This window comes from Marmota flaviventris, chromosome 2 (assembly GCF_047511675.1).
Source record: "Marmota flaviventris isolate mMarFla1 chromosome 2, mMarFla1.hap1, whole genome shotgun sequence".
Taxonomy (NCBI): domain Eukaryota; kingdom Metazoa; phylum Chordata; class Mammalia; order Rodentia; family Sciuridae; genus Marmota; species Marmota flaviventris.
This window is the reverse complement of record NC_092499.1, coordinates 2139945-2155928: the sequence shown is the minus strand read 5'-3', so window position 1 is coordinate 2155928 and position 15984 is coordinate 2139945. Positions and strand designations below refer to the sequence as shown.

The 15984-nt window shown below is 63.3% G+C and overlaps 1 protein-coding gene and 1 long non-coding RNA gene across 15 annotated transcripts in view; one reads left to right on the top strand and one right to left on the bottom strand.

The window, feature by feature from the left end:
* The window catches only part of LOC139704650 (uncharacterized), a 26747-nt gene extending 17042 nt beyond the window's left edge, over nt 1–9705 (bottom strand). For 4 of the 7 annotated variants that reach the window (XR_011706488.1, XR_011706494.1, XR_011706492.1 and 1 more), the window contains exon 1: nt 8921–9705. This is a non-coding gene — a long non-coding RNA (uncharacterized lncRNA). Of the gene's footprint in view, nt 1–6480; nt 7759–8920 lie in introns of those variants that run through there. The other 3 variants (XR_011706490.1, XR_011706491.1, XR_011706489.1) reach the window with 3 other exon arrangements.
* On the top strand, nt 7365–15984 carry C2H14orf180 (chromosome 2 C14orf180 homolog). 8 transcript variants are annotated; one of them, XM_071607476.1, is made up of 5 exons: nt 7365–7454; nt 12338–12443; nt 14089–14218; nt 14574–14609; nt 14978–15984. In XM_071607476.1, exons 2-5 carry the CDS (start codon nt 12354–12356, stop codon nt 15265–15267), a joined length of 546 nt encoding a protein of 181 aa, XP_071463577.1. In that variant the 5' UTR covers nt 7365–7454; nt 12338–12353; the 3' UTR covers nt 15268–15984. The 8 variants fall into 8 exon arrangements, with proteins under 8 accessions (XP_071463577.1, XP_071463574.1, XP_071463575.1 ...); XM_071607473.1 differs by having other exon boundaries at nt 12338–12461; XM_071607474.1 differs by lacking the exon at nt 7365–7454 and adding an exon at nt 7845–8426 and having other exon boundaries at nt 12338–12461.

The window sequence follows — 15984 nt, the reverse complement described above, 5'->3', positions numbered from 1 at the left end:
CTGAGCTAAGATCAACACACCCCAAACGCCAAGCTGAGCGGTTCTGGACGAGGGAGAGTGCTCAGGACCCCAGGGCTCCCGGCTCCTGCCACCTTCTGCCATGTCCCCACCAGGGCAGAGGCCTTCTCCACGAGCGCAGAGAGGCCTGCGTCCAGCCACACCTGAGTGATCCCACAGGAGGGAGGCCACAGAGGGAGTGACTGAGGTGGCTCAGCCCCAGGGACCAGGTGCTTCCTCCGCCTCACACGGCACAGGCTCACGGGGCAGAGGTGCTGAGGGTGGCACAGAGCAGGGAGGGCGAGACGGGGCAGCAGAGCCGCAGCCAGGCCGAGGCAGCGAGGGGCCTGCAGTGCTCCAGCACACCCCCGGGGCGGCCTAGTCCTGGCCTGCTGGGTCCTGAGGCCCTCAGGGGACATGGGGAGCCAGAGCTGCTGGGGACCATGAGGTCAGAGGGGCGAGGGTAAGCCGGGCTGGACACAGGTCCCCTGAGAGGGCTTGGCCCTGGACATCTCCCTGTGTCCTCCAGACAGGCTCTTCTGCTCCTTGCTCCGGTGGATCTAAGTCAGTTCCTTGTTGTGCCACCTGGACTCCCGGGTAGGCCTCTGTCCAAGGCTCCCCAGGCAAACTTCCCGCTTTCCCTGAGGGGGGCTAGGCGAGGCCAAACGTGGCCCTCTGTGCCTGGCCGTCCACACCCCTGCGACAGACACCGGACTTGCTCACTGCTCTCCCCCAAAGGATCAAAGGCTGTGGGTGGGGGAGTCAGCCTCAGGGACACCCTAAGTGCTGTGAACACAGGCGCAGGGCAGTGTGAGCCCGGCCCCCCTTGCCCTCAGCTGGACACTCAGCCTCTCGGTGGGAGGTGCCTCAGGCAGCCTCAGCCTAGTGGCCATTTGCAGACCCGCTCGCCCACAGCCCCAGAGGAGTCACTGGGCTGTATGTAACAGGAGTCACACCCACTGCCCAGCTGGGCTTGCAGAGTGGACGTCCCAAAGCAACACCATGTGGCCCGTGGGTATGTGGCCTGTGGGGCATGTGCTGGGCAGTGCCCAATAACACCCATAACAGCCATAGTGACAACATTGGCCCACTGTCACCTGCGCCTGTCCTGTTCACTCAGAATGTCCCTAGAGGTGGGCACATCTCAGTCCCCACCTGCGAGTAAGGAGACCCACAGTCCTGTGTAGCTCTGGAGACGGGGCCCTCCTCAGAGCATCACCCACATCCATTGAAGGACCCTGGTGGTCACCATCCATGCAAGGCCGTGTGCCCATCAGAGCCCCTGGAGACTCTGCCTGGACACTCGGCTCTCAGCGCAGGTGTGAACTGGGGCTGTCTGCACTGAGGGTCAGGGCTTCCTGGGGCTCCTTTGGGGTGAGAGGAAGGATGTGGGGTGTGCGCAGGACTGAGGGAGAGAGCGCAGGCTCCTTGGTCAGCCTTGGAAACCCTGGGGCTGACCTGACAGGGGCCAGCTTCTCTCAGGGACTCTCAGCTCAGGGTCAGAAAGGCCTGTCGCCAGGCTCTAGGCCCTCACATCCAGACCTGCTGGTTCCCCTGACGAGGAACACAGCCAGCCGTCCCTGCCCAGCTGCCCTGGCCTGGCAGGCCTCCCCTCCTGGCCTGGACCCCAGCCTCCAGTGCTCAGCTGGGCCTGTCGGACCTCCTGCAGGCTCCGGACCTCGGGGAATCAGCAGGGAAGGGCTGAGCCCCCAGCCCTGCCCCCGCCTGCCCCGCCCCCCAGCATGGGTGTGGGGGAGAGGGGAGGTGGGCTAGGGTCAGAGAGCCACTGTTCCCTCTTCATCTGTAGCCCAGGAACTTGGCCAGCCTGGTCACCCTCCCTCTTTCAGGCTGTGCCCTCTCCACTGTCCAGCAGGCAGGAGACAGAGCCACACGCTCTGCGCCCACCCTGCGTGTCCATCCTGGGGCCTCCTCGTCCTCGCCTCCCAACCTGCTCCCCCAGACGCCCCCAGGCTGGTTGCTGCGGCCCAGGAGTTTGTGTCCCTCACCCCCTTGGGCTGCGGGGCTCACACCCTGCCACTGGAAGGTGCCCACCCTGGCCCTCAGGCCATGGCTGAGGGGCCCCTTGTGTGTGGTCACTGCCCTCTGCTGGGGCAGCCACCTGGGGCCGGAGCTTCTCCTCCTTAGCAGCGAGTCATGACTGTCCACGGGGTGGGTGGCCGAGGTTCCGGGCTGTGCAGGCCCAGTCCCCTGACAATTCCTGGCCTGTGAGGGGTGAATCCCGTGGCTTATCTAGCATCTCGTGACATTAGAACTTGGCAGCAGCAGGGAGATCCTGGTGGCAGGCCCTGTGCCAGGCCCTGAAGGCCCATGCCCTGGGTCTCCCTGGGGGGCCAATAGGGGGCGCCACACAGATGTGGTACCAGCCCTGATATCTCTAGCATTGACTGGGTCAAGCACCATGTCATGAAGACAGTTGGCCCCTGGGCCTTCTGGGAAACTGAGGCAGCGTGAAGACCCCCCATCCCTGATCGTTGAGACCAAGTCAGAAAGATTTCAGCCACGTCGCTCAGAGTAACAGGAATGAGTTTACTGAAGGAATAGGAAAGGGGAAGGGGACACTCCCAAGAGATACAGTGGGTCCTCAGAGAGGAGAGGGACATTGTGCCTCTCCTGCACTCCAGCTTTATTGGGGATCCCTGGGAAGAGTGTCCCACCCAGAGTGTCCCACCCAGGTCCCCCTCTTGACTTTGACAGACTGCAGGAAGACATCAGATTTTAAGTCCCCATTGCCATGACCACTGTAGGTCACCTGGCCCACACTGACTGGTTCTAATTGGATTCTTAACCATATATTCTTGCAGACTTTATGGTTAGGAGGAAGTACCCTTATCTCCCAGAGTTTCAGGATCTGGTCAGCTTCAGGGTGACTTGGGTTCCTCCCATCGACATTATTTGGGGCTTGCATTTTTCCTGCAGTTAACAGGTAGTTGGCTGAGGAATGTGACATGGCCTGTCACCAGACCAGGCTGGGCTGCAGGTAAATGGCTTCTTGGAAAAGAAAGCCCATGGGGGTCAGCACCGTGGACCATCTACAGAATCCCTCTCTCACCTCGTGTCCTGACCCTGCTCCTCTGTCTGGCCCCTAACAGTGCAAGGTCGTGCATGGGTACTGCTGGGCCCAGGGGTGTGGCTCCTGGCCATGCACTGAGGCCACTCAGGCCCTAGCTCCAACAGCTCTCAGAAGATCTGGACACCTCTCCTTCCCAGTGGGCGGTTCCCATCAAGTCCAGAGACTTATCTGCCAAGAGCCCAGGAGGCTCCCGGCAGAGGGTAGAAAGGTCTGGGAAGCTGCAGGCCATACCTGGGTGCAGAGCCTCAAGATGCCCAGGCAAGGCCATACCACCTGGGCTGCAAGGCCACAGGGCACCCAGGCTGGGCTGTCCAGTCGCTGTCATGATAGCAATGAGGAGGACCAGTCTCACTTGTCCCCCCTGCCTGCCCCGCCTGCCATCTCAACGTGAAGTCCCCCATCCCTCTACAACCTGCATGGATGGAGAGGGGTCACTATGCTCATCTGGAATCCACAGCCCAGGTCAGAGGCCAGCAGGGGGCCCTACCAGGCTCTCAGCTCTTCCTAATGAGTCTCCTGACCTGCGCCCAGCAGCCGTGTGCACAGGGGCGGGGCAAGGCCACACCCCCTGCCCTGGTCCTCATCAGGCTCAGCAGGAGCCTCCTCTGGCCAGGGGCAGGGTCCTGCCTCTAAGAGCCCTCGTCCTCTGCAGCCCCCGAGGCCAAAACGCAGGCTTGGTGGGGCAGAGAGGAGCATGCAGGGGTGCCCACTGGGCACCCGCAAACAGGCCCTGCTCTGCCCACCAAGGCGCCTGGGCCCTGCCTATACCTGAGCCCTGCACAGGGGATAATTCTGCTGTGAGAACTCAGGGTGTGTGCTGTGTGCAAGCTGGGAGCAGCCAAAGCCAGGCCCCCTCAGTGGGTCCTCAGGCCCAGGGACCAAGGGCAGGGGGCAAGGGCACCTGCCACGGGGCCCAGGTCCACTGTCCCCCAGGCTGGACCCAGAACCCACCCTGTGATTGCCCCTATAGCCAAAAGGACCCCACACCGCCCCCTCTGCAGGTCAGGGGACAGACGGAGACCCCTGCCCTGGCATTCCCTGCCTGCTCCTGCGGCCCCCAAGGCCCAGCCGGAGAAACAGCTGTCGCGGCAGGTTTCGGGGCGTCTCGGTTATGGCTTATGTACAGCCCCCCAGGCAGCCAGCTCGAGGGAGGCACTGACTTCACAAATAAAATTTATCATTGTAATTATGGCCCCTGTAGAGAGCCGAGGACATTTACGGCCTCTTGGAGGTCATGAATAATTCAGCAGGAGAGAAAGGGGCCCTTTTGTTAGTGCCAACGGGGTCCAGTGCTTCCTGCTAGCCCGGGCTGAGCGGGACGTCGGGCCTCCCGCTCTGGCCAGGCGCTGCTGGCATCCTGGCCTCCTTAAGGGCTGGCTCTGCAGGGGTGGCCAGACACAGCCCTAACTGTCAAAGGTCCCTGCTTCAGTCAGAATGACGAGCTGCCCGCTCCACAGTTGAGGGAGTTGACCCCATGGCCAGTGGTGATCAAGCAGGACCCTTAGCTGAAGTTGAAAGCCAGAAAAGTGCCACAGCTCTGGCCGTGTGCCAGGCAAGCCACGGGGCAGCAGGGAGAGCAGCAGACACATGCTCCCCGTCCTGCGTGCCCTCCCATACCGTGCACTGTCCCCGAGAGTCCTCAAGGCAGCCTTATCCTTTGCCTGCCCAGTGGCAGAGGACTCACTGCCCACTATCTGAGATCCTTCCCTTGGCCAGTTCTGGGGTGGATGCTCCCCACCCCTGCCCTACAGAGGGCTATGGAGCCATGGGTCCCAACCCAGGCCCACCGCCTGCTGGGACGGTGCCTCTGCCTTCCAACCCAAAGCCTACGCTGTCCCACTTCCTCCTCCTCCTTCTCTCCTGGACCCCAACCCTCAGGCTACACTCCTCCCACCCACCAAGGTATGCTGGTGGGCCCACTTGTGACCAGGTGGCCATGGCCGGTGGTGACTTTTGGCCCCTTGTCCCTTTGGGCCTGGTGACTGGCAGTGAGAGTCCTCTCCCTTCTCTTCCAGCCCCAGGGGCCCTAGGACCCCATCTACCAGCCCCAGCTCCATCCCTGTCCTCACACCAGAGGGTCCACTGCTCTGCAGAGACCTCCATGTCCTCTGGAGACCTCTGTGTGCTCTGTCCCTGGGGCTGGCTTGCTGCCCCCCAGGAGACTTGAACAGGAAACCCCTCCACTGAGGGGTACAGGCTGGGACTCCAGTCATTCCCCCCGCACAGGGGACAGCTTGGGTCACCTGGCTGGACAGTGGCAGAGTCAGGACCAAATCTGGGGCTCCTCATCCTTGATGGTGTGGCCGCCCAGGCATGGGAACCCTTCTCTGGCCGTGGGCAGGCCTGAGATGGCAGGGCCTGGCCCCTCACCCATCCCTGGCACAGAACAGGGGCATCTCTGAGTGTCTGTGTGCACCCTGAAGCTCAGACCCACCCTGAGGAGGCCCGGTGGTGTCCTGATCGAGCAGGCATCAGTGGAGGGCACAGGGCAAGCCTTATCAGATGGGGCTGGGGATACGGCTGGCGGGGACCAGAGGGCTCAAGGGCATCAAGAGCTGCTGGGCCTTTGTGGGCATAATAAATCACCCGGAGCAAATGGCCACGGGACAGTGGTGGCATTCCCTTTCCAGAGAGAGCAGGCAGTAGGCAGCTTCCAAGGCCTGGGCCAGCCCTTCCTTCTCTGGTCAAAGGACAGGACAGGAAGGAGCTGCCCAGAGCTCCCCCCTCTGTGCCCAGTGGGAACAGCTCCGGCTTTGGTGGGTCAGAGCTGAGCCGGGATCTGGGCTTTGTTGGCGTCAAGACCTTGGTCCTCCTACATGTCCCTGCTGCATAGGACTCCCTCTGCCCCCACCCTCCTAGGCTCCTAGGCGGTCTCCCTGGAACAAGGGTCAGTAAGTCATCCTGGGCCAGCTGGACACCTGGTCTTTGTGAATAAAGCTTTATTGGGACACAGACATGCCAGATCCCCATGTCTGAGGGCAGAGTTCAGTGTGGCCCAGGGAGCAAGGAACTGACCACCTGCCCTTACAGGGGAAGTTGCACCTGCCCCAGGGTTAGCCAGGGAGTGCCCCCCCAGCACCCCTGCATGGGCATGGGTGGTACGTCCAGGCGTCTGTGGCCATTGTGGCCCCTGGTGGCCTGGACATCGTCCCTCCCCTCACCCTGCCCCTCCCATCCTGCACACCCAGGCTCAGGGATCCCATAGCTGTACCTAAGCAGGATATGCCTCCAGGGAACATTATGAGACAGGTGTCTCCACTGTCCTTCGACTGTCCCTCAAAACAGTTGAACCCCATAAGTCACCCAGAGGTCTGCCCACTTGCCGACCTCATGCCTGTGGCAGCCCACAAAGCCCCCCTCAGATCCAATTCCCCCGGGGATGCCATGCTCACCTGCAGATGGGGCTACTGAGCAGCAGCCACTGAGCCTGAGCCAGCACCTCCTCCTGGCTGTGTGACAGTAGGTGGGTTGCCTGGCCTCTCTGAGCTGCACTTTCCTCATATAGATGAGGAGCCAATTACACCTGCCAAGCAGGGCAGCTACAAGCAGCAGATATAAAGGAGAACCCTGTGTGCCCCACTGGGCAGACCCTGGACACTGGTCCCCTCACTCCCACTGTGCCTCCCTGGCCCAGATGCTGTTCCTCCTGCCAGGCACTACTGGGACTCCGACAGCATGCCCCAAACCCTCAGCTTGGGACTTGTCCTTTGCCCTTTTCCCCTGAAACCTCAGGGCTTGGGGCCATGTGGGGCAGAGGAAATGGGCCCAAGGGGGCCCCTCCCGAGCCCAGGGCTCCGCCCTGCAGCAGGGCCTCGTCAGGGCTGGGCTCCCTACAGCCCACACGACCCTCACTGATCCACTCATTCAAGCCCTGGGCTTTCTGTAAGCTACACAGCTCTGGAGCTAGCCTGGGAGGACACATTTGGGCCAAGGGGGAGGGAACAGTGGCCCTGACCCCTGGCCTTGTCTGCAGGCCTGGCCTGCTGTCCACCAGGGGCCTGGGGAACAGCCACCTCCCACCCAATCTGAGGCCAGAGGCCTATCCTCGGGTTGTTGCTATTCCTGCCAAAGGGGAGAGGTGACCGCAGCTCAGCCCTGGAGAGCTGGACAGACTCCACAACAGAGCAGAGGGGCCAGGCTCAGGGACGCAGCTCGCACCAACTGGGTCCTGTGGATAAGCCGGTGGCCCCTCCAGGCCAGAGCCAGAGGGAGGCAGCAGGCCCTTCACCTGTGTGCCCTGCGGGGCTGCCCCTGGCCCCCCTCCTCAGTGGGCAGGAGGGGCTCTGCCATCCCTGACACAGCGGACACTGCTGGCACCTGCAGAGCAGGGCTGATTCTGAGCTACGAGGACCCCGGAGGGAGCCAGGTGAGAGAGCCAGCTCCGGGAGCAGGCGGACGCAGCTTCCTGCTCAGGAACAGACGATGGTGCAGGCCAGGAACCCGCAGGGTGGACAGCAGTCAGAGGCAGGGGCTAGCAGGCCACCTCCCCTTGCTTTCCACCCAAGACTGAGGGGCTCCCTAAAGGGGACAGTTCAGGAAAACCAGGGCTGGTGGCCCCAGAAACACCCAGCTCCTCTGAACCCCATCTGCATGGGGAACCGGAGAGTGGACTCAGGGACATCCTAGCCCCTGGTGTTCTGAGACTCCTGGGCCGCCAGGACTGGCCCAAGGCTGTGCGTTTCACCTACACCCCCAGCCTGTGCCCTTCACCCACACCCCCAGCCTGTGCCCTTCACCCACACCCCCAGCCTGTGCCCTTCACCCACACCCCGCCCCAGCCTGTGCCCTTCACCCACACCCCCAGCCTGTGCCCTTCACCCACACCCCGCCCCAGCCTGTGCCCTTCACCCACACCCCCAGCCTGTGCCTTTCACCCACACCCCCAGCCTGTGCCTTTCACCTACACCCCCAGCCTGTGCCTTTCACCCACACCCCCAGCCTGTGCCCTTCACCCACACCCCGCCCGAGGCTGTGCCCTTCACCCACACCCCCAGCCTGTGCCCTTCACATACACCCTGCCCGAGCCTCGGCCATCTTGGGGAGGCGGGAGCCAGCCCATTGGGGGCAGAAGCTGGATAAGGGCCTCTCAGCCACACAGAGGCTCCAGCTCCCCTGGATGGTGGGAGCTGCTCCAGGCCAGCCCTGCTCCCTGTCCCCCGAGCCAGGGCCATTAGGTGTCTGAGTGAGCGCAGCCATGGACAGAGCAGCCAGGGGCTCCCCAGTTCTGCCTCCGGCTTAAGTTGGAAGCGTGTGTCTGGGGAGCTGCCTGCGGGTTCTGCCTGCCTCTGGGAGCCCTGTGCCCCGCACCCCAGCTTGGCCCCCCACCTACAGAGAGAAGGTCAGTGGGGCGTCCCTGCTTCCTGTTTCTTCCCAGCGGGGAGAAGGCACAGCTTGGCTCTGCAGCTTCAGCTCCTCTAGCCAAACGGCTTAGGTGACTGGGACAGTGGGGCCCCAAGCCCCGGGGTGACAGCCTCCCACAATCCACTGCTCAGAGGCCCCCCGGGCAGCCAGGCCCTCAGGGCTGCTGAGGCCACTGCCTGTGTTTCTGTAATGGAAACTTCTCCGCCCGCCTGTGAGCGGCCTCACAGCTCTGGTTCCCACCGGGCGAGGCTCTGATGATCAGCAGCGTGTGGGACGCAGCAGGTGGGCAGCTCCCCTGGGACAGGTGCAGCACTGCAGGAGCCCAGGTGGGGTGTGTGTGTGTGTGTGTGTGTGTGTGTGTGTGTGGCTCACGAGCCTCCTCACTCTCCCAGGAGGTCTCCAAGGAGCCTGGCCCGTCCCCAGCCCCGTAGAGTGCTCTGGAGGTGGTATAGCTGGAAAGCCGCTACTCACCGGGCTCCGAGCACCTGCCCTCCAGGACTGTGGGCCTGGGTCCTGCATGCCCACGGGCTCCACTTCGGAGTGGGGGTACACGAGCAGCAGCTGTGGGTGCCAAACAGGGTGTCCATCGGTGGTCAGAGCCGAGGAGGGGCCCGCTGGCAGCACCGGCTGGGCACTGGGGCCGGCACAGGCTAGCCACTGGACCTGGGCCCGGCCAGCGCCCTGGGCAAGGATGTAGACGCAGGTGACAGGCTGTGGGGGTAGGCGGGCGGCACGGAGGGAGCAGAGCAGCCAGTGAGCTCCTTCCTCCACAGGCCCTGGAGGCCGGGGAGGGGCCGGGGCTTAGAGGAGGGATGGCAGGTGGAGAGACGTGGCATGGGGCTGTCACCAGCTCCCAACAGCTTCAAGATGAGGTGGGGCACTTGGACCAGCCCCAAGAATGCTCAGAGGGTCTTTGGGGCCCCATTTGGCCCAGAGCGAGGGGCAGCACCCGTCAGACAGGCACCCTCCCCAGCAGTGTGGCATGGCGGTGACACTCCCCAGGCCCAGGCCCCAGGAACTATGTTCTACCCTTTATCACCCATCTGTCACCAGCCAGCCCCAGAGCAAGTACACTCGAGTTACACCCTGTCCCTGCCACCAAGGCCTCTGCTGGGGGGCGGGGACAAGCAGGCCTCCCCTGCTACTGTGCATACCAGGGCCACCTCTCTGCTGCGTCACTTGGGGACATGAGCCCCCAGGAGCTCACTCACATGACCAAGGTCACAGAGACCAGAACCCCGCCAGGCCTGGGGACACCAAAAGCCCTGCTTCCTGAGGAAGCTTCCTCCCCTCCTGGAGGGGAAGTCTGGGCCCAGGCAGCACCTGCCTGTACAGGGGTGGGTGGCCTCCTGGGAGCAGGGACGAGGGCAGCCAGGTGAAGTGCACAGCTCCAGAGGGGCCGCAGGCCATGGGGGAGGGGCTGTCCCCGTGCCTGGCATCCACTCTCCCAGGAGGGACGACGGGGCAGATGCACCAGCTGGGATCTGCTGTGACACAGCCCACCTACACCCGGCAGGGTCCAGGCGCAGCTGCCGAGGCTGCTGGCATCAACCAGGGAGCAGGTCAAGGCCCAGGGAGGCTGAGTCTCACTCAAGGTCACAGGTGGCCACATGAGGAGCTCCAGAGCCCAACCCCCAACCAGCAAGGTCACAGCCCAGCACCCGCACAACACGCTGCACACACTCATCACGTGCTTACACACCACGTGTACACACCACACAGACACACCCACAGGCACACACAGTCACATCTGCATGCACAGACACACATGCACACACAAATAAGACACACACAATCACTTCCGTGCAGACATGCACACACAGTTGCAGATAGGAACAAGTGAGTGTGCATTCAATCCTGGCAGGTGTACGCTCTCCCACATCAACATACACCATCACATTCACTCACATGTACATACGTGTGGGCACTCCCAGGGACACACATGCTCTCCCACGTGTGGCTACTGTCATAATCACACATATGACACAGACATACTCACACGCACATGTCGTCCTGCAATCCCCCAAAGAGCCCTGTCCAAGGACAGCGCACCACAGATCTCCTGACCATGCGGCCAAGGGGCTGAGTCTGGTGTGGCCCTGCCTGGGGTGGCCCTGGCCTACCCAGCCTGCTCTCCAAGGCAGTGCAGGGCATGACCTGGGCAGGCTGGCTGCAGGGTTGGGGTGCCCAGTCTGTGCAGCCACAGGAGAAGCCAAAGAGCCCATAGCTCCCCCTTCTGGGCCCAGGAGACTGACAAGGTTCCTGCCCACCCTTGACCCCAGCCTCTGACAACCTGGCAGGGCTTCATCAGTTCCAGGCCCTCCCTAGTGTGAACTGGGTCCAGCACCCTCTCTGCAGATGCTGCCCAGGCTGCCTGCCAGGCAGTGTCCCCAAAGAGAACAGCCTGGTGCTCTGTGACAGCACTGGCCTGGAGGCTACGTGGGCCTGAATTCCGATGGCCTCAGCCCTGGGCACTGAGGCCGCACAGCCTCTTAGCAGAAGGCCCTCCCTGAGCGTGGGTAGACATGCTGGCTCCTGCACCCGGCTCCTTGCTCAGCCCTGTTTGCAGTAAAACCTGACGCCACCTTGGGAGAAAGCGCTCCCCGTCAGGTCACCGAGCCTGGCGGGCCTTGTGGTGTGGATGTCAGGGTGTGTCGGCTCACCCCACGCTCAGGTCCGACAGGGCTCCAGGAGCCAGCTCTCTCCCAGAAGGAAGGCTGCAGGCGGCCCAGCCTCACCCCCCCAGGCAGCCGGGGACAGGGGAAGCCCCCAGCCTGTTCCCAGCCCTCAGGGACAGGGCCCGGGAGGGTCCACAGAAACCAGGACGCTTCTCATGAAATTCAAATTTTTGCCACCACCCGGAGGGCAATAATGCCCACCAAATGCCCCTCATCAGGGCTCTGGGAGAGCCTGGGCAGGGTGGAGGAGGGCAGATGGCCCCAAGCCACCCATCTAACTGGGAAGGAGCCGGGAGGACCAGCCCCCAGCAGCCCTGTGTCAGCCTCTGTGGCCAGGGACACTCCTGCCCTCTCTGACCTCACTTCCCCTGAGAAGGTAGGGAGGTGTGCTCAGCAGCCCCAGGCCTGGGAGGGCTGATGTCCGGCTGCCCCTGCTGGGATGCCCAGTGGCGTCCGCACCTGGAGCAGGACAGGAGACCTTAGAGGTCAAGGCCCAGCCAAGGCTATGGAAGAAGGAAATCTGTGCTGGGCAGCCACCCTGAGCAAGGCACAGGGGACATTGACAGCTCCTGGCAACTGGGGACACACTGGTGGAACAAGAGGTGCCTCTGTACCAGGAAGTGAGCAGCGTGACCCAGGGAGGGACAGGTCAGAGACAGAGAGGCAAGGAGAGAGAGATGTGCTTAGAGACAAAGAACCAGAGACAAAGACAGAAGGACAGAGGGTAGAGGGACAGACAGCAGCAGGGACAAACCTGGCCAGTGCAGGGGTGGGCTCAGGAGCTCAGGGGCACAGCAGGACAGCTGCAGGACCCTCTGGAAGAGCCTTTCCCAGGGCCCGCTGAGCCCTGGCATTGCAAAGCTCCCACCCTTCGTGGGAGCCAGAGCCACCCTGCTGAGAGAGGCAATGCAGAGAGACACACAGTGACAATGACAGAAGGCACACTGCCAGGTGGGTAGGTGCAAATCAGGGCAGTATTATGCCCTGAGGAGTATTATACAGCCAGAAAGACGAGGGTGATGGAGACCAGGCAGCAGCAGAGGAACTGCCTGCAGGAGCAGTTCTGAGCACACAGGGCACAGGCTTCGTCTGTGCTGGGCAGGAGGCCGGCCGGAGCTGGAAGCCAGCCTGGCTTCCCAGGAATCGTCTCCTCATCCCTTTGTCTTTAATGGGGAGCGCTGCTCATGCAGTGAACCATCTCCTGTCCTAGGACCATGTTCCAGTAAATGAAGACCACAGTGCCAGCCTCGCACCCCGAGCCCCGGCCAGGGCCCCGACGTCAGCCCAGAAGAAATGAGGCCACGTGGGGCTCACAGGTGCCCAGGGCGGAAAGGGTGAGGCGGGCTGCCAGAGACGTCCCGCTGCACACACTGTGTCCCCTGGGGTGGGGGCAGTGAGGAAGGCAGGGTCCCCACTCTTGCTCTGAAGGTGTCCTCTGCCCCAGGAACAGCAGGAGGGGGACTCTGGGGCCTGGTGGGGTAGGGAGGCCACCTTGCAGGGCTTGGTCTGGGGAGGAGGCACCAGGTGGGCACACAGCATCAGGCCAGGATCCCAGGCACGGAAGCAGCACGGGGGTGGGAGATGGCCAGACTGAGGAGGTCAGCGGCAGGGAGCTGGTTACTGCCCTGCTGCTCAGCACTGACCGGTTCCATGTGAGAGCAACTGGCAGGGTGGGGGCCGGATGGAGGCAGGGGACGTGGGAGCCACGGAAGGTGACAGAGCTGAGGAGCGCAGAAAGGCCAGTGCTGGAGCGAGGGAGCAGGTGAGACAGGACACCTGAGGCTGTCACCAAGCGTCCTCCAGGATGAACAGGGATGGGACCTGGAGGGGGTGGCAGCAAGGGAGTTCTCCACAGAGCAGGATCGGGGACGTCCAAGCAGGAGGGACCCAGACCTCAGGCCCTGAGGCCTAACGGAGGCTCTAAGCTCACTGCCAGGTCCAGTGCCCTGAAGGGCAGCCTCCCTCACCCCAGAGCAGCAGGCTGTGTGCGGTGGTGGTGCCCAGCTGGGAGAACCTGGGGATGGCCCGCAGACAGCCTCTTGTCCCTGTGCACAGACAAAGACACTGGGGCCCACAGAGGCCAGGAGCTCATCTTCCAACCTGGGGCTGGGCAGATGAGCTGGTAACGGAGCAGGTGGGCGGCAGCCCCGGGTGGGCACGTGGGTGCACAGCTGCCTTCCTGCTCACCCCGGAGCAGCCTGGGAACATGCTGACGCAGAAAGGGAGGCCGAGATCCTCGAGGGAGAGGCCCCAGTGGCCAGGCAAGGCCACAGCCAGCCCCGTGGAGCTGGGTGGAACTTATTATCTTGGCCCCCTAAGCCAGGGCCCCTCCCCACGCCATCCCCATGTTCCATGTCCCCCGAGTCCCTACTGGGGCCAGAACAGCAGCCAGAGATAATGCGGAGGAAGGGGCCAGGGCTGGCATTTCCTCTCAGGGAGGAGGTGCCCCGCGCCTTGCTGGTGGGTCCCCAAGCCCTGTCCAGGCCCTGCCCCTCATCTGTATGAGGGGGTTCTGGGCAGGGTAGAGCTCTGTACCCCCGTCCCTCCCCGCCTGATCGCTGGTCATCAGCCTTTCCATGCCTGGTTTTTGGGGCCCCGCGACACAGCCTGCAGGAACTCAGTGGGACTCAGGGCAGGCTCACAACCCTGGGGCGGAAAGTCCTCCGTCAGTGGCCGGTCACCATGGGGTCACCTTAGGATGGGTTATTCCTCTTATTAACATGCAAACATTGCTGTGCCCCACTCGGACTGGGAGGCACAGAGTGTGGGCTGGACAGGGGCCTGCTGGTTACTGCCCTGCCTGCTCAGCACTGTCCGGGTTCCATGTGAGAGCAACTGGCAGGGTGGGGGGCCAGGGGCAGCTCTGGGGTCTCCACACCTGTCCCTCTGCCTAAAGCCCAGGGGACAGTGAGGACTCTGCTGAAATGGGCTCACTGCTGCCTGCTTCCCACTCTTGGCCAGGACAGTGACAGGAAGCAGCCCCGCTCCATCCTGAGACGCGGCCAGCCCAAGCAAGGGCCTCGCGGGGCCGACCCACAGAGGATTTCCAGGCACGTACGGTTCCGAGAGCCCTTGGAGGCGGCCATTCATTGTAAGAGGGCATGTGGGCCAGCATCAGGGTCTGGGAGAGGGTGGTGCCCGCAGTGCCCACACAGCTCTGGCAGGACCCTGGACCACCAGAAGGGGCAACAGTCCCTGTTCTGTTTTCCCAGTGGACCCCCAGTAAAACCTGGGCAAGAGGTCACATGGACACAGGGTCGTGCTCAGTGGGGCAGCTGCTGATGGGCGAGGACTGTTCTCCATCCCACTGTGCTTGCAGGGTCAGGGCCCTGAGGAGTGGGCCCTGTCTGGGGCTGGGTGGCTGCTGGTCCTTTGGGCTGGGGTGGGGGAGAGACAAGCAGGGCTGGGCGCCCTGCAGGCTGAGGGATCTGTGCTCTCCCTCCTAGACATCGCCAGCAGGGACACCAGGGCCACCGTCAAGGGTGAGTTCTAAGCCCCAGCCCCATCTGCCCAGCGCTCTGGGCCTCCACCCACAAGGAGTTCCTGCACGTCCCGGCCCCACATCTTGTCCCCATGCCCCCATCTCCCCTGTCTGCTCCAAAGCTGAGGCTCCACACTGGGGTCCTTGGTGCACACAGCTGGGGAGCAGGAGTGGGGATCCCCATCCCACAGGGACTCTAGGAGTCACCCCCAACCCTCCCAAATGTCCATCCTGATGGGCACAGGACAGTGGCCCGGCAACCTGGGTCTCCTTCCATCCCTTTCCCTCCAAGGGGAAGCCCCTGGCCAGTCCTCACCCGAGAGGGTCAGGGCACAGGCCACAACTGACCCGCCCTGCCTCGGCCCACAGTGTCGGGCCGGCGCCTGCCCCGCCGCAGATCCCTGCTCCAGCGCCTGCCGGGTGGCAGCTCCCTGCTCCTGCGGCTCTCCGTGTGCGTCCTGCTCGGGGCAGCTCTGGGCCTGTGCTGTGGCCGGGCCAAGTCCATTGCCACACCCCTGGAGGACCTCCGAGCCCGGCTCCTTGTCCTCCTCATGCGCCTGTGGCACGTGCTCCTGGCCTGCTGGCACTGCCTCCTGGGTGTCTGGCCAGTGGCCAGCCAGGACGTCCCCTCTGGACAGCCCTGGGTAGATGAGGGTTAGGGTAGAGCGTCAGGCAGTCCTCGGGCCCCAGGACCAGGAGACAGCCCTGCCAGCTTGCTTGGCAAACCCAGGACTCCTGGCAGGGGGACCTAGGGACAGTGACCACCTTGACTGGAGGCCAGACGGGAGACGCACTGCCCCGCCCAGCGTCACCTCCCCGCCGTTTTCTGTGTTGGGGTCCACTGTGAGAGTCTGTCAGAGGACGGATCCAACTGCCAGCTGTTGGGCCTCACCTCCCTCGACCCAGTGGGGACCCTGGCCTGAATGGGGGGATACACTGAGGCAAGTCCTACCTGGACACCCAGCTCACTCTCTTCTACTGCTTAGGGGACGGATCCCCCAGGCCTCAGAGACCATGGGTAGGGGTCTCCAGGGTTTCCTGCAGCTTCAGGGTCAGGGGACCCCTGGTTACCACTTCCCTGCACCAGCCCAGCCGTCCCCAGACCCGTGCCACCTCACCCACCCTCGGAGGACAGGCAGGACCCCACCCCTACTGCAGATGAGAAGGAGGCTCTGAGAGGAGGCCCACGGCCCAGGCTCAGCCCCTGGGCAGGGGCTGCCTCTCAACCTGGTTCTGGGTCAGGGCTGGAAGGGGGCTGGGCCCCCTCCCCACAGCCAGCTGTCCACTGCAAAGATGGCAGAGAGAGGCGTCCAGCTCTCAGGCCCACAGAACTGCCATCCCAACTGTTTTTGTAATAAATGTTGCTCAAACAAGGA

What these genes read in the sequence shown, in the direction of transcription:
- C2H14orf180 (XM_071607473.1), top strand. Translation starts at nt 12,354, where the DNA reads ATGAAGACCACAGTGCCAGCCTCGCACCCCGAGCCCCGGCCAGGGCCC. An exon ending in AGGTGCCCAGGGCGGAAAGG is followed by an intron (nt 12,462 to 14,088) that starts GTGAGGCGGGCT and finishes ACTCTTGGCCAG; the next exon opens with GACAGTGACAGGAAGCAGCC. An exon ending in CTTGGAGGCGGCCATTCATT is followed by an intron (nt 14,219 to 14,573) that starts GTAAGAGGGCAT and finishes TCTCCCTCCTAG; the next exon opens with ACATCGCCAGCAGGGACACC.